The sequence below is a fragment of the Myotis myotis genome, unplaced genomic scaffold (genome assembly GCF_014108235.1).
Source record: "Myotis myotis isolate mMyoMyo1 unplaced genomic scaffold, mMyoMyo1.p scaffold_m19_p_9, whole genome shotgun sequence".
Taxonomy (NCBI): domain Eukaryota; kingdom Metazoa; phylum Chordata; class Mammalia; order Chiroptera; family Vespertilionidae; genus Myotis; species Myotis myotis.
The window spans coordinates 58,886,053-58,902,022 of NW_023416401.1; the positions used below are offsets into that span (position 1 = coordinate 58,886,053).

The 15,970-nt window shown below is 45.5% G+C and overlaps 2 protein-coding genes across 7 annotated transcripts in view; one reads left to right on the top strand and one right to left on the bottom strand.

The window, feature by feature from the left end:
* The window catches only part of GSS (glutathione synthetase), a 34,879-nt gene extending 32,979 nt beyond the window's left edge, over positions 1 to 1,900 (top strand). For all 4 annotated transcript variants that reach the window (XM_036323674.1, XM_036323675.1, XM_036323677.1 and 1 more), the window contains 2 exons: positions 213 to 402; positions 1,369 to 1,900. In XM_036323674.1, coding sequence (XP_036179567.1) covers positions 213 to 402; positions 1,369 to 1,492 — 314 coding nt within the window. In that variant the 3' untranslated portion in view covers positions 1,493 to 1,900. The remainder of the gene's footprint in view (positions 1 to 212; positions 403 to 1,368) is intronic.
* A 440-nt stretch (positions 1,901 to 2,340) lies between these two features.
* ACSS2 (acyl-CoA synthetase short chain family member 2) overlaps positions 2,341 to 15,970 on the bottom strand; it is a 58,810-nt gene continuing 45,180 nt past the window's right edge. For 2 of the 3 annotated variants that reach the window (XM_036323671.1, XM_036323672.1), the window contains 11 exons: positions 11,238 to 11,375; positions 9,657 to 9,827; positions 9,230 to 9,363; positions 8,889 to 9,021; positions 8,751 to 8,807; positions 8,483 to 8,563; positions 7,234 to 7,342; positions 4,470 to 4,538; positions 3,949 to 4,125; positions 3,321 to 3,395; positions 2,341 to 3,176 (listed from right to left, as the gene is read on the bottom strand). In XM_036323671.1, the coding sequence (XP_036179564.1) occupies positions 3,049 to 3,176; positions 3,321 to 3,395; positions 3,949 to 4,125; positions 4,470 to 4,538; positions 7,234 to 7,342; positions 8,483 to 8,563; positions 8,751 to 8,807; positions 8,889 to 9,021; positions 9,230 to 9,363; positions 9,657 to 9,827; positions 11,238 to 11,375 (1,272 nt within the window). In that variant the 3' untranslated portion in view covers positions 2,341 to 3,048. The remainder of the gene's footprint in view (positions 3,177 to 3,320; positions 3,396 to 3,948; positions 4,126 to 4,469; positions 4,539 to 7,233; positions 7,343 to 8,482; positions 8,564 to 8,750; positions 8,808 to 8,888; positions 9,022 to 9,229; positions 9,364 to 9,656; positions 9,828 to 11,237; positions 11,376 to 15,970) is intronic. The other variant, XM_036323673.1, reaches the window with a different exon arrangement.

Here is a 15,970-nt window from a genome sequence, read left to right on the forward strand (position 1 = left end):
GCAGGATGGTGTGGGGAAGGTGTGTTCACTTGTGTGAATCAAGACTCTTTTGTTAAGGTGACCTTTCCTCCTTGGGAGCCAGGCCTGCCCTGGCTTCAGTGAGCTGGTGTCAGGAACTGAGGCTGCCGATTGCCCAGACGGCCCCAGAAGTGGGGGAACGGGGTGGAAAAGGTGGACACAGGGTCCATGGTGACTGGCCAGTGGAATTGCAGGTAACAACCTATACGGGGAGGAGATGGTGCAGACCCTGGAGCGGCTGAAAGACAGCGAGGAGAGAGCCTCCTACATCCTCATGGAGAAGATTGAGCCTGAGCCTTTTGGGAATTGCCTACTACGGCCTGGGTGCCCTGTCCGAGTGGTCCAATGTATCTCAGAGCTGGGCATCTTCGGGGTCTATGTCAGGTGAGCCAATCCGGAGGGGCTTTTCCTTACCAGAGGGGTGACCAAGAAAACCTGGAGGGAAGCACTGGACAGGTCATAGCTCTGCCTATCCTTAGCTACATTTCCTTATCTAACAAATAAAACCAAGGACCCAAGACTTGCCCACCTAACAGGGCTATCAAATGAAGCCCAGATGAGAAGTGTTTTGCAACTATAAAGGAAATTTCAAGTAGTATCAATATGGATGAGAAAATAACCCTGGACTAGAAGGAGACCCCAAGGAAGAAGAGAGTTTAGGTCTAGTTCCCAGTCTTCTGGGGTTTGGGGAAAGGTGGAATGGGCCGGCTAGAGGATACTCAGTGGCTTTGAAAATCTGAGTGGCCCCTAGATTTGGATTTGAGCACTAAAGAATAGAGGAAGACTTGGGTATTTATAAGGAACAGTTTCTGGTCCCTCTTACTGCTTCCTAGAAAATACTCCAAGGTCAGGGCAAGATAGGAATACCAGATCCTGCCGTGCTCCCCACCAGAGCCTGCCCTCTCTATAATCATCCCCTCTCACCACTCACAGCATCTCTGCCTGCCACTCCCAAACCCTCTCCACCATCCCATACCCTCCCCATCACCATAGCCATCTTGAGAGGGAAGTAGGGAAGGGGATTTATAACTATAGAACATGAAATGTGAGCCTAGCATCATGTTATGTGCTTTTCCTGCTTTATTTAAGCCTCATGACTGTCTTGTAAAGTGAGAGGTATTATCCCCACTTAAATTTGAAGAAATTGATATTTAGAAAAGCTGAGTAACTTGCTCAAAGACACAGAGCTAGTATTTTCCAAGCTAGGATGCAAACCTGTTTCTAAAATCCTAGCACTTTCTTGGGTATAGTCAGTGACTCATGTACTGCTCAGCTGGAACCAGGGAAGGTCATGGGTTTGAAGAGTGAGTCTAGGTGACAGTTGTGTGTCTCCTGCTCCCATTTCTATAGGCAGGGAAAGACACTTGTGATGAACAAGCACGTGGGACATCTGCTTCGAACCAAAGCCACTGAACATGCAGATGGTGGTGTGGTAGCAGGAGTGGCAGTTCTGGACAACCCATACCCTGTGTGAGGGCACAGCCAGGCCTGCCCAGACTTCGCTCAAGAGACCTTCTACCCCTCATACTTGTCATCCCTCTCCTAGTCCTCTTGACAGGTGCTTTTCTCCTCCTACCTTTGGAGGGCTAGTCTCTTCTAGAGAAGGGTGAATTCTGGGTTCGTCCCACTTGAAGACCAGGAAAGCTGTGTTTCCCTTAGGTGAGATCTAGAAGCCCCTAAATCCTCGGGGTATGGGTACAACTGAAAGGAAGCTGATCAGAGGTAAGAGTCCAATACCCTGCCACCTTCCTGTCAGCCCCTCAGCCTTTTCAGCAGGTCCCAGTGTCTGACTTGGGATAGAACTTAGGGGTAGGAGGAGGATGGAAGGGCATAGCCTTTCCCTCCCTCTGCCTTAAATAAAACTACATTTCTGATTCTGTGATTCCTTGGTTTGTGCAATTAGGGGAACGAGGAGCTTAATCAGGGTCAGCCCACTTAAGGTGGATTAGAGCAGGGGAAGTGACTTGGCTCTAATCAGAGTCACCCTAGCTCCAGACCCTATGAATAGGGCCCTGAAGTTCCAATCCTTAGCCACTCACTAGTGCTGCCAAGGGGTCATAGGGAGAAGAGAGGGGCCCTAGCAGGAGCTGGAGGGAGGGCAACAATGATGGAACATCACAGTTATGAACTGGCTTCATTTGTTTTCCTGCTTAGCTCAGTAATTTGTCAAAGGGCCTATGAGTGTAGAGCTACCTAGTTTGCCCAAACCAAAAGTTTTAGAAGGAGGATATTGGGGTATTCCTGGGAAAAGCCACTCCCCTTAATATCCTCATGCAGATCAGAGCAGCTAGCAAGTATCCAGCCTATAAAATACCTAAGAAAACAAGTCACAACCTTCTTGAGGTCACAGACTTTATTCCAACAACCACAGGGCTTGAGCAGAACCAAGGCAAGAAAAGAGTTTCATTTGAGAGTGTCTGTCATGGGCACAACTGTGTTCAGATGAGGGTGGGAACAGAGGGCAAGGAAGACAAGTTCCTCTGGCCCTAGGAATAAAACACATTTACTCTTGCAAAGAAGCAAATGATCTGAAAACCATCTGAAAACAGCCTGCTTGCACAGCCCCTGGAGCAAATGGGCAGGCAAGCACTGCCATCTGGCACAAAAGACCCAGAGCAGAAGAAGCAAAGTGTTTTTAAAAGTAATAATTATTCCAGGTCTCATACACAGGGTAAGTGCATGCCCAGGATAAGTACTGGTGCTTCCTGAGAGTTGACAGGATTACAGAGCTGCCTACCTGCTTCTTCAGTCGGCCCTCACTTGCTTTCCGAACACTCAGTTTGGGTTAGGGACATGACCTTCACCCTATTCTGGGCTCCAAGAGCTCTTTGAAAGCACTGTAGCCTGATACTGACCTGGGTCCTGTCCTATCTTTCTGATAGTCACAGAAAGTTGCCTCCACCCAGGGGTAAAGCTGGTCCTCCGTGTGGGTCAGCCCTGGCCCTTAGCACTCCTGGATAGGGGCAGGGAGGGTGGGCAAAACTTTGGAAAGGCAAGCAGGGGGGAGTCCGGGATAAAGAGCAGTCTTGTTCACTGGACAGTCAAGCAGCGGTGGCTGAAGAGCTGGCTAATGACAGATGGGTCAGCCACAGTAGATATGTCTCCCAGGTCATGGTCATTCTGAGCGATCTTCCGAAGCACCCGCCTCATGATTTTCCCTGGGGGACCACAGGCTTCTGGTTACCTGGTGACTACAATGACCCATTCCAACCCTGCCAAAGGCTTCCATCCACACATTCCACCACTAGTGGGCCTCAGTCAATCTCAATCCCAATCCAAGTCCCTCCAGCCTCTGAACATACCTGAGCGGGTTTTAGGCAAGCCAGGTGCATTCTGGATGTAATCCGGTGTGGCAATGGGGCCAATCTTTTCTCTAACTGTAACAACAAATCATCAGGCATTTCTTCAGTATCATTAGCCAGGCTCCCCAAAACCAAAGTAAAGATAGCTTTGTTCCTTGACTGGAATCGAACCTGCGACCCTTTAGTCCTCCGGCTGACACTCTATCCACTGAGCCAAACCAGCGCGGGCACATTATCTCTTTACTATCTCATCTTAATCCACCGGCAGGCTCTAGATTAGAATCAGCTTGCTAGATTTGAAATCCCACTTTTCTAGCAGTGTAGCCCTGGGCAAGTGATTCAACTTCTCTGAGCCTCAATTTCTTCGTCTTTATAATGAGGGTAACAATTGGATCAATTTTGGGGACGATTATATGCATTTAAAGCACTTAGCACAGTGATGGTACAGAGAAAGAATTCTATAAATGCCGGCCATTATCCTAGTGGAGACTGAATGGAAAGAGGGCAATCAGCCCTCTGGGACCTGTTTGCGGTTTGGGGAGCAGCTTACTCCAGCCTTCAACAACCTGCTGAGATAACTGGGACATCAGGACAAACCCCACAGTGTCTGCCCAGGTAGGCTCCTCACTCTGCTTCTTGAGCTCCTCGGTGAGAGTGGAGCTGAAGGTATAGCCATCACACAGGGTGACAAAGCAGTAGAGGCATTCGCCCTTCACAGGATGAGGGTGGCTGACCACGGCTGCCTCTGCGATAGCCTTATGTTCCACAAGTGCTGACTCCACCTCTGCCGTGCTCAGCAAGTGTCCTTGTCAAGGGAAAGGAAATGCCATGAGAGATCCCGGCCTCTACCTGTACCCCTACCCCTACCCCTGCTCCATCTGCCAACAGGACAGACCTGGTCTAGTCAAATGGGAAAAGCCCTTCATTCATTCCTCACATGGCATGTTTCAGTTGCCCCACCATTCCAGTTCCCCTCCTCTAGGCACATTCCAGTGTTTTCACTCTTCCTCCAAAACTTGGGCCCAAAACTGAATGCTTCACTCCAAACATGATTTGGCCAAAGGACATCCTGGTTCTCAAAAGGCTTTTAACTGGGACTTGCTGAGAGATCAGGGCTAATGAGAAAGGAGAATGGTCCCTGGCCCTCACCAGATACATTCAGCATGTCATCAATCCTGCCAGTGATCCAGTAATAGCCATCCTGGTCTCGCCGGCAACCTGGGAAGAAAAGAGATCCACAACATAATCAATACCCACAGTAGGATGTATGATCCACATTACCAAACCACCACACCCACTGCACTAGCTTCCTAGCAAGTCTTTCTGCTTCTACTCTTGCCTACTGTGGTAGCCAGGCTCCAAAGTGGTCACACTGATCTCCACCTCCTGGCATTCATACCCCTGTGTAGTCCTTTCTGATTGTGCTAGGGTTAGTCTGTGTAGTCAATATAATTTGGCAGAAGTGATGGGATGTCATTTCTGTGATTAGATTATAGAAGACACTGTGGCTTCTATCTTGGTTGTGTTCTCTCAGATTATTTGCTCTGGGGGAAGCCAGCTGCCATGTCGTGAGTGGCTTATAGGGAGGCCCAGTGGCAAGGAACTGAGGGTTCACACCAACAGCCACATGAGTGGGCTTGGAAGTGAGTCCTTCAGACATTCAGAACAACTTGACTGTAACCCACGAGACTCTGAACAAGAACCACCAGCTAAGCCACTGTGTTGCTGATCCTCTGAAATTTTATAAGATAATATAATATTTGTTTGGGTTTTGTTTGTTTATTTGTTTTTAATCCTCACCTGAGGATATTCTCTCCACCAATTCTTCAGAAAAGTGGAGTGGGGCAAAAACATCGATGTGAAAGAGACACATCAATTGGTTGCCTCCCATATGTGCCCAGACTGGGCCAGGGATGGAACCTTCAACCCAGGAACGTGCCCTTGACCCGGAATCAAACCCAAGACCCTTTGGTGTGCGGGCCAACACTCTAACCACTGAAATACACTGGCCAGGGCTATTTGTTCTTTTAAACTGCCAAGTTTGGGGTAATTTGCTTCACAACAATAGATAACTAGTACACCCACCCAAAGTTTATTCTCCATAAATTAGACAAATATTTTCTAAACAGTAAATCAGTCCTCATCACTTCTCTGCTCAAAACCTCTAAAAGTCTCCCACTGTACATTGGATAAAATCAAACTCCTCACCATGGTCTACAAGGCCCTTTATTATCTACCACTCCAACTACATATAACGTTCTCTTTGCTCACTACACTCTGGCCACACATGCTTCAGTCTGTTCCTCAGATATTTCAAGCATGTGTCTGCACAGAACACTTACACTAACTCCAGATTTCCCATGCCTGGCTCCTCCTCACCTTTCAGGTCTGTGATCAAATGTCAGTTCAGAGAAGCCTCTCACCATCCCATATATGACTATGCCAGCAGACACTCTATTCCATTATTCTGTTTAGAGCACTTTTCCTTCATAGCAATTACCACTAAAATAAGCTAGCTTACACTATGGAAGACAGTATGGAGTTTCCTCAAGAAACTAAAAATGGAACTCCCATTTGACCCCGTGATCCCATTCTAGGAATATATCCCAAGAAACAGAAACACCAATCAGAAAGGATATATGCAACCCTATGTTCATAGCAGCACAATTCACCATAGCTAAGATCTGGAAACAGCCTAAGTGCCCATCAGTAAATGAATGGATTAGAAAACTGTGGTACATCTACACAATGGAATACTATGCTGCTGTAAAAAAGAAGGAATTCTTACCATTTGCAACAGCATGGATGGAACTGGAGAGCATTATGCTAAGTGAAATAAGCCAGTCAATGAAGGAAAAATACCACATGATCTCACTCATTTATGGATAATAAAGACCATTATAAACAAAAATAGATACAGAGGCAGAGCAGCCTCAAACAGACTATCAAACTACAGCAGGAAGGCCGGGGAGGGTTGGGGGGCAGGAGGGGAGAGTAAGAGATCAACCGAAGGACTTGCATGCATGCATATAAGCATAACCAATGGACATAAGACACTGGGGGGTAGGGGAGGCCAGGGGATTGTCAAGGGCAGGGAAAAAAGGAGACATATGTAATACTCTTTGTAATACTTTAAGCAATAAAACAATAAAAAATAAAAATCAATGGAAAAAAAAAAAGCTAGCTTACTTGTTTGCTAAGTTTACTGTCTGTATCCCTTTAATAGAAAGTAAGCCCCATGAGAGCAGAGAACTTGCCTATCTTATTCATGGTAATATCCCCTGTGCTTAGATCAGTACCTGGACATAGTAAATGCTTAATAAATATTTGTGGATGAATGAAATGGTGGATGGACTCGGCAAACACAGCCTCCAGATATGGGGACACACATGACATTGTAATACTCTCACATGCCCCATCTCTTTCAACACAGGAGTAATGACAACAAGAACCTTTCCTCATACATCAAATCTCAGATGGCGCCCTAACCGGTTTGGCTCAGTGGATAGAGTGTCGGCCTGCGGACTGAAGAGTCCCAGGTTCGATTCCGGTCAAGGGCATGTACCTTGGTTGTGGGCACATCCCCAGTAGGGGGTGTGCAGGAGGCAGCTGATTGATGTTTCTCTCTCATCGATGTTTCTAACTCTCTATCCCTCTCCCTTCCTCTCTGTAAAAAAATCAATAAAAATACATTTTTTAAAAAATCTCAGATGGCACCACGCTGAGACCCATCCTGCAGTACTCATCCCAGCTCTTACAGGCTCTGTAGCTCTGCCTCAGTATTAGACACTGACACATTGGACACATTTCTCTCTCACTCTGTTTCTTCACCCTTAGCCAATTCTTCCTGAAAATGAAAGGGAAAAGTATATGTCTTGATAGGAAGTGTAGGTAGGGGAAAGCCAAGGCTCACCATCTCCTGTCACATAGTACCCAGGGAACTTCTTAAAGTAGGTGGTCTCAAAGCGTTCATGATTCCCATAGACGGTGCGCATGATCCCTGGCCAGGGCTGCTTGAACACCTGGGGAGTGAGGAAGGCACAGTGATCAGATCTGTTACACTGTCTCACTGAAAGACAATCAAAGTTTTGCCAAATATAAGGAGAAATGGCCTGAATGCCATTCCTGAGATGTAAGACAAAATACAGGCTTTAGAGATAGACAATCCAGGCTTGGAATCCCAACTATGCCACTTACTAGCTGTGTGACCTTGAGTAAGTAACTTTCCCTATCTGAGCTTCAGGATCCTCATCTGTAAATCAGAGAAAATAATCTGAAGATTAAATTGATAGCAGATGTTCCATTTATAATAAGCACTTAATAAATTTGAGTGTCCTTTTGGGTAATCCCTCAGGAAAGCAGGTCCAGTTTGATGCAAATGAAAACAGTCGTATAAAAATGTGGGACCCACATATGAGTAAATTATTGCCCCAATCAATAACATCCTGTGGCAGCAGATGGATGAGATGATGGCTAAGAGGCAGAAGACCTAGATTCAAGTGCTGCCCTTGTTACTACCTTGTTCTTAATAAAAGTGAAGTGGGATGGAGATTCAGGGCTGACAATATAAGTAATAATACAAATCACAACAGCTAAAATTTATCTAGCACTGACTGTTAGGTTCTGTGCTAAACTCTTCACATGGGTTATCTAATTTAATCAATCCAGCAACTATAGAAGACAATGGTACCATTAGAATCCTGTTTTACAAATGAGAAAATTTAGGTTCAGGGGGTTAGGCAACTTAACTTCTGTGACCTCTTCTGAGGTCATAAAAGAGGCAGAGCCAGGATTTGAACTCAGGCAGGTTGATTCTGGAGCCTATATGATTTCCCACTATGTTATAAAGCCTCCTTTCACATTAGAATTGTTTATTAAAGGAAAAGTTGGTACTAAGTCTTCCAGACCCAAAAAGGCACCATTAGGGATCTTGGAACAGAGCCCTTAGAAGTCTCATGGGCCAAAAGTCAGAGAGGCAGGCAAAATATCCAGAACGATTCCCTGCAGGGTCTCTACAAAGGATAAACCTTCAAGTTTGGAATTTTAATCACAGCAGCTACCAGAAGAGATTAGGTTATAAACTTTTAAGCAAAGTAAGGTACCCCTTGGTGGACCCTATCCCCCAACTCCTCCTCAGAGACCACAAAGGGCCAGGGCCTCACCAGATAGCCTTCCGCTTCACCTTCCAACTCTTCCCCAGACTCATTCAGGATTGCAGGAGCTACACCAAAAAATGGAAAGGTCTGGAAGCAAACAAGAGACCCAAGGAGAGAAATGAGGCAACTCTGACTCAACTCTACCTCTCCCAAGGAGAGGCAGAGCCCCAAATTCATCACACATCTCAGTCCAGTCCTCCACCCTCTACCTAGGCCAAACGCCCCAAGATTCTACCCCTGTTTAGCCAGGACCAGCCAAAGGAGCCTCACTCACAGCTGAACCAGGCTTCATGGGTGTTGCACCAGGGAGGGGGGTCAGCATATGGCCACCCTGTAGAAGTCAGAGATCAGGGGTTTGAGTAAGTCTTCCCATATTATCCCTGAGCCCCAACCTTCTGGACCCTTTACTCACTGTCTCTGTCTGCCAGAAGGTGTCCACAATAGGGCAGCGTTGGGCACCTACTACCTGGTGGTACCACAACCAGGCCTCAGGGTTGATGGGTTCTCCTACTGTGCCTAATACCTGTAAGGATGCCCGGCTATGCCTTGGGCAGGGAGTGGGGAGAGAGTTAGGCTCTAAGTACCACTGGGAATCAGAAGACATACCCATGTTCTCCTGCCACCTGTGCCCCCCCCCCCAACCCCCATTCCAGATCAGAGAGCTGGAACAGTGGCATGGAAAAGACTGTGCACAAAGGCCAGTACCCAACTCTGAGGGACACCCATGGGGCAGCAGCTGGGGAGGGGTCTCACTTGGTGACAGGCTTATCTCCAAACTTCATGAGCAGGCGGATAGCTGTAGGTGCTGTGTAGAACTTGGTCACCTTGTACTTGTCCACAATACTCCACATGCGGCTCACGTCCGGGTATGTGGGGATCCCCTCAAACTAACCCCAGTGAAGACTGGTCATTCCTGGTCCTTCCCAATAGTCTCCTCCACCCCGCTACCATACCCTCAGACTCAGTATTTTGCTCTTTCTGACAAACCCGTGCCTTCACTCCTTTACCAGATAAGCCAAGAGAACTTCCCACTTAGGATTCATAATCCCCTCAGAACTGAGTAAGAACTGTGTAAGTCCTACTTCCTCTAGACCAAGTAGCCCTTGGAGGCAGTCACCCAGGATCATCTCGTCCACCCCTAAGTAGGCCAGGTAGCCATGGGTCCCAGCTCCCCTCTCACCAAAACACTGGTGGCACCGTTAGCCATTGGTCCATAGGTGACATAGGAATGGCCAGTGATCCAGCCAATGTCTGCTGTGCACCAGAACACATCCTCTGAATGGAAGTCAAACACGTACTTGAAGGTTGTGGCCACATAGAGCATGTAGCCTCCAACTGTGTGTACCACACCCTGCGGGGAGAATAGGGCCTCAGGATGGGGCTTGGGTTCACCCCCACTGACCACCAAATATAGGCTGGCTGGGCAGAGCTAGAGGAATATCCTCCTCAAAGATTTTGGCTCTGCCAGCACCTCTTTCACAGCATCCATCTCTTCTATCTCCTTTTCTCCATGTTCCCATATCACACTTCACACACATATACATTCAGTCCATCATTCACACCCACACCCTAAAATGGTATTTCTGAGCTACCCACATCACTCTGACATATGAACACTCTGAGTACACAATAGTGTCTCTGTTGTGCATTTGTGCACACACACTCAATTTACCCATTGACAAAATGAAAGTGTGTGTGTGGTGGGGGGAAGAGACAATTTTTTTTTTTTTTTTTTTAATAATTACATATTTTTTTTTTTTTTTAAATATATTTTATTGATTTTTTACAGAGAGGAAGGAAGAGAGATAGAGAGCTAGAAACATCGATGAGAGAGAAACATCGATCAGCTGCCTCCTGCACATCTCCCACTAGGGATGTGCCCACAACCCAGGTACATGCCCTTAACCGGAATTGAACCTGGGACCTTTCAGTCCGCAGGCCGACGCTCTATCCACTGAGCCAAACCGGTTTTGGCGGAAGAGACAATCTTATTCTCTTACTCCAACAATATCCCATCCCTAGGAAAGAGAGGCCAAAATTGTGTTTCTAAAGGCCATTAAGGGATATTCCAAAGAATTTAGGGATGGGGTAGGTGGAAGGCAGAGTAACGTATCTTTCAAGTCAATGGAACAGGGTTTTCTTAAATATTTTTTGGCTCTTATTGTGCTCTGGGAGGAACTAGATGTTAAAGTGTGGCATGTTGAAGAAACTGAACTCTAAGAGCTGTAGTCTAGGAGCCCAAGAGAGATCCCTGTGCCTACCTGTGACCTTGAGTAGACAAGGCAGCTCTCCTTCAACCAAACCATGTAGGCATGGGCAAGAAACATCAATATAAATCACATGGACTGATCCTTTTCTCCTCTTTTTGGCATTATGAAAGCCCCCACTTGAATTATCTCATCCTAGGCCTCACAATTGTCTAAATTTGATTTAGAAAAGGTAATATGAGCCCGGCCGGCGTGGCTCAGTGGTTGAGCACTGACTTATGAACCAGGAGGTCACGGTTCGACTCCCAGTCAGGGCACATGCCCGGGTTGTGAGCTTGATCCCCAGTGTGGGGCATGCAGGAGGCAGCCAATCAATGATTCTCTCTCATTATCGCTGTTTCTATCTCTCTCTCCCCCTCTCCCTTCCTCTCTGAAATCAATAAAAATATATTTTAAAAAAAGGTAATGTGACATTTCTGAAACTCAGGGTCGTAGAGTAAAATTTATGTCATTACATGCTATACACACGCACACGCACACACACGCACACTTGCCTTGGGTTTGCCTGTGGAGCCACTGGTGTACAGGATGAAGAGCGGGTCCTCGGCATCACACCACTCAGGCTCACACTCATCCTCTGCCTCGTGTATGAGTTCATGCCACCACAAGTCAACCCCCTCATTCCAGGATATCTGCAGAAGGAAGACAGGAAAGGACAGGAAAGAACTTTGAACAGTGCCAAATGGGGACAGGAGATAAATGGCACCTGGAAAGACCAGAGTGGGACTGGCAGGTGGGGTGCTGGGAAGGAGGAAGGGCCCTGGGAGGGTGGAATGGAGCAGAGAGACAGGCTTTTCCTGAACAGTATCTGGTAGATTTCCACCCCATCATCATCCCCTGCCAGTATTCTTTATCACAGCACCATATTTCTTTCCCACACAGCACATATTTCCAGTTATTTTATTTAGTTGTTTGCTTGATTACACTAGTGACCTCTATGAAGGCAGTGGCATGTCTTTTTTCCCCCATGTCCCAACACCTAGCAAAATGCCTGGTTCTCAAAAGGCACTCAATAAATTTTTGTTGGATGAATATGCACACACAGACCTGCATACACACATATGTACTTATGAGAATAGTAGCTCATTGGCAGGGATGCAAACACCACACAATTCAGAAATGCAAAATTAGCCAGAGCCTACAGGCGAGGCAGGCATCTGGTTCTGTTAGTTAGTAGTGAAAGAAGTCAATAGATCTTGGTCCAAGTGCCTTTTCCTGCATATCCAGACTTCATTCTCCACTTGGAGGTTCCTACCCTTGCTCTGCCCCTTTATATCACTGCTACCAATAAGTTTTCCATAAAGACATTTGCTTGAGGTTCCATTCATCAAGAAGCCTTGCTTTAAGTTGGTGGAGAAGGACCAAGGTGGACTTCTAGTGAAGGGATGTCCTCCTATACTGGAGTGCCTTTGATAACTATTTCTGGATCTGTCATCCTTAACTTTTTCTAATCTCTGCTTGAAACTGCTTTATTTTTCTGGTTATATCATTTATTTGAACAACTAGTTTTCTGAGTCTGTTCTTTGCTGAGTGAAGTTGGATTCCCTGAATTTGTCCAAAAATTGCACTGGATTTCAATTCCAGTTCTGCCACTTCTAGCTATATATGACCTTACACAAGTAACTTTACCTTGTCACTCCTTTTTAAAATGAAGATAGTTGCCCTAGCCAGTTTGGCTCAGTAAATAGAGTGCAGACTGAATGTCCTGGGTTCAATTCCAATCAAGGGCACGAACCTCGGTTGCAGGCTTGATCCCCGGTCCTGGGGGTGCATGCAGGAAGTGACCAGTTGATATGCTTCTCTCACATTGATATTTCTTTTTCTGTCTCTCCCCCTCCCTTCCACTCTCTCTAAAAATCAATGGAAAATATCCTTGGGTGAGAATAAACAAAAATAAAAATAAAATGAAGATAGTCATTCTTGCCCCAGTGGTCTCTCAGGATTTGGGGAACATCAAAAGAGAAAGGTATTACCTAGTAAACATCAAGTCTTGGTTTATCCTGGGGGGTGGGGAAGACTAATAAATATCAAGAAAGACAGAACTTAGTTCAGTTCCACTGACCTCCTCTGGAAGATGAATTTAAGGGTATGATGATAGGAACTGTTTGGGGTTTGCTTTAGTTGTCACAAAGCCCTTTCATATTCATTAGCCTCTATGTTCAATGGCCCTGGCTGGCAGGTAGACATGATACTGTAATAGAAACATCTTACTCCTGCTGTATGTCTATATGATAATCTGGTATGTGCATATCCTATATAATAAAAAGCTAATATGCTAATTAGACCAACAGCAGAACGACCATCCGGACGACCTTCCGGACGAAGCTAGGGCTGCGAGGTGCTGTGAGGGCTGAGCCCCTTGCATGAATTTTGTGCATCAGGCCTCTAGTTTTGTTTAAAACCCCCCAAGTGTTAGACATATTTTGATGAATTATAAAATGAATCTCCAACCACTCCCCTTACTATCTGCCCCTTAGTTTACAGAAATTGAAGTTTCTGGCACATAAGCATCATAAGAATGACAAGCCCAGGCCAAATGAGGCACCATTAAAATTTTAAGAAGAAAAAGAGGAGAGAAAAGCTACCATTGAGCTCAAAAACACTCCCTATTTTTTATTTTTGTTAATCCTCACCTGAGGATATTTTTCCATTGATTTTTAGGGAGAGTAGAAGAGAGAGAGAAAGATAGAGAGAAACATCGATGTGAGAGAAACATCGATGTGAGAGAAACACATCGATTGCCTCTTGCACAAGCTCTGACTAGGGCCCAGGCCAAGGAGGAGCCTGTAACCAACGTACATGCCCTTGACCAGATTGATCCCAGGAACCTTTGGCCCGCAGGCCAACGCTCTATCCACTGAGCCAAACTGGCTAGGGCAACACACTCTTATTTTTTAGTGGAATAGCCATATGGATCTACACATACCTTATCACATGAACACTTTTTTTCTTGCAAACAATCTACTTTAGATGAGGTCATTAATGTATTTAAGCAGAAGTGTGTCAGTGCTTTGGGCAAGTGGTGCTGGTCTACAATACTGATGTGAATTGTCAGAAAAAAGGCACCAGGTACATGTAAGCTGCAGAATGTGTTTCTCTCACATCGATGTAAGGGTAAGTTACACTGTGGCAATGAGAGGACTTATAATCTTATAAAACTGCTTCCTTTGTGAATATGTGAGTAAGAAGGTGAGGGAGGCATGCTTCAGGTGTGGAGCTGATAATCTGCACCAGGATGTAGGGTGAGTTCAATTAGTGCTGCAGACATTGGTTGTGTTTTAGGTGTGTGTGCCTATAAGGGCCCAGAGCTTTGAACCAGGAAAAAGTTTGAATTTTCTGCAATACAAATTGAGGAGTTAGTTGGCCTTTGTCCTTGGACCAGGATAGTTTCAGGGAGGGAAGCTGCCAGGTGTGAGAGAAACATGAGGAAGTTTGAAGGTGACATAGTTGAGGAGGGAACATACAAATTGTGCAGGCCCTCCCTTGAAAGGGGTTGGAGCTCTGCCAAGAATTCTGCAGCTTTGACTGCAGTTCTCAGTAAGCCCATTTTTATGGTCTTTGGTTTTTTTGGTAACTGGTTGTCTTTACCTCCAAGAAACAAAAATCCAGGAGTCTGTGGCCTGAAGGTCTCTGGTATTAAAGAATTATAAGAGCCAAACCGGTTTGGCTCAGTGGATAGAGCGTCGGCCTGAGGACTGAAAGGTCCCAGGTTCAATTCCGGTCAAGGGCATGTACCTTGGTTGCCGGCACATCCCCAGTAGGGGGTGTGCAGGAGGCAGCTCGTCGATGTTTCTCTCTCATTGATGTTTCTAACTCTTCATCCCTCTCCCTTCCTCTCTGTAAAAAATCAATAAAATATATTTTTAAAAAAAAAGAATTATAAGAGTTTCTTTCTTTTCTGGTTTCCCTCTTAGAAATGCCAGTGTATCTATGTTCAAAGCTATTAATAAAAGCTAACATTTATGGAGTAGTTACTATGTCCTGAACACCTTTACAGATGGGAAAAGTGAGGCAAGAGAGCTTATGCAACTTGCCCAAGCTCCCATAACAGCAGGTGATAGAACCAGGATTTGAACCCAAGGAGTCTGTCTCCAGAGCCTATAGTATAATCACCAAATTTGTTACCTCCTTCAAGAGAAAAAATCTTACTAGTAGGTCCCTGCCTGAAGTTTTTGTTTGTTTGTTTTTGGTGGGGTTTTTGTTTGTTTGTTTTAATTTATTTCAGAGAGGAAGGGAGAGGGAGACAGAAACATTAATAATGAGAGAGAATCATTGATTGGCTGCTTCCTGCATGATGCCTATTGGGGGCCCAGGCATGTGTTCTGACCAGAAAGCAAACCATGATCTCCTGGTTCATAGGTAGACGTTCAACCTCTGAGCCACACTGGCAAGGCCCCTGCCTGAGTTTTAAAAGAACACAGTGTCATCCTGGCTGGTTTGGCTCAGTGGATAGAGCGTCGGTCTGCGGACTAAAGGGTCCTGGGTTTGATTCCCGTCAAGGGCACATGCCCAGATTGCAGGCTTGATCCCCAGTAGGGGGCGTGCAGGGGGCAGCCGATCAATGATTCTCACTCATCATTGATGTTTCTATCTTCTCTCCCTCTCCCTTCCTCTCTGAAATCAATAAAAATATATTTAAAAAATAAAAAAAGAACACAGTGTCCCCTGGGAATCAGATGGTTCTCTACCACGCTAATGAGAATAGAGAAAAGGGGGATTATTTTTACCATTAGCCTAAGAAGTTATAATCATAGCAGATTTAAGAGTAAGATACCCTATGAGGATGGTAAAACTCGGAAGAATTGTGGGTTTTCTCCTTTGTTTTATTAAGGAAAGTGGTTTCCTTTTAAGCATGTACTATCATCTTTCCAATCCTGATGAGGGAACTGAAGCCCAGAGAGCAGAGGCAACTTATTCAAAGTCATACAGCTAAAAATTGGTCTCTGGACTCCAAACCCACTCTCTCCTCTATACTAATCTGCTTTGACTCCCCACTTAGGAATTTCCCTTCCTAGAACTACCTACAATGTAACTTTTGTTCAATTAAGTACTTAATTACATCAGAGTATATGTGCAATTTGTAAATCCCAAAGTAGTATATAAACATATTTAGGAATCTTCTCTGCTGTCCTATAAAAAACTTAGGCTTTCATTTGTAATACATATCAAACTCCCCAGCTTGATGGTGAATTCCCAAGGTTAAGATCTATACCTCCTCTACCTCCTC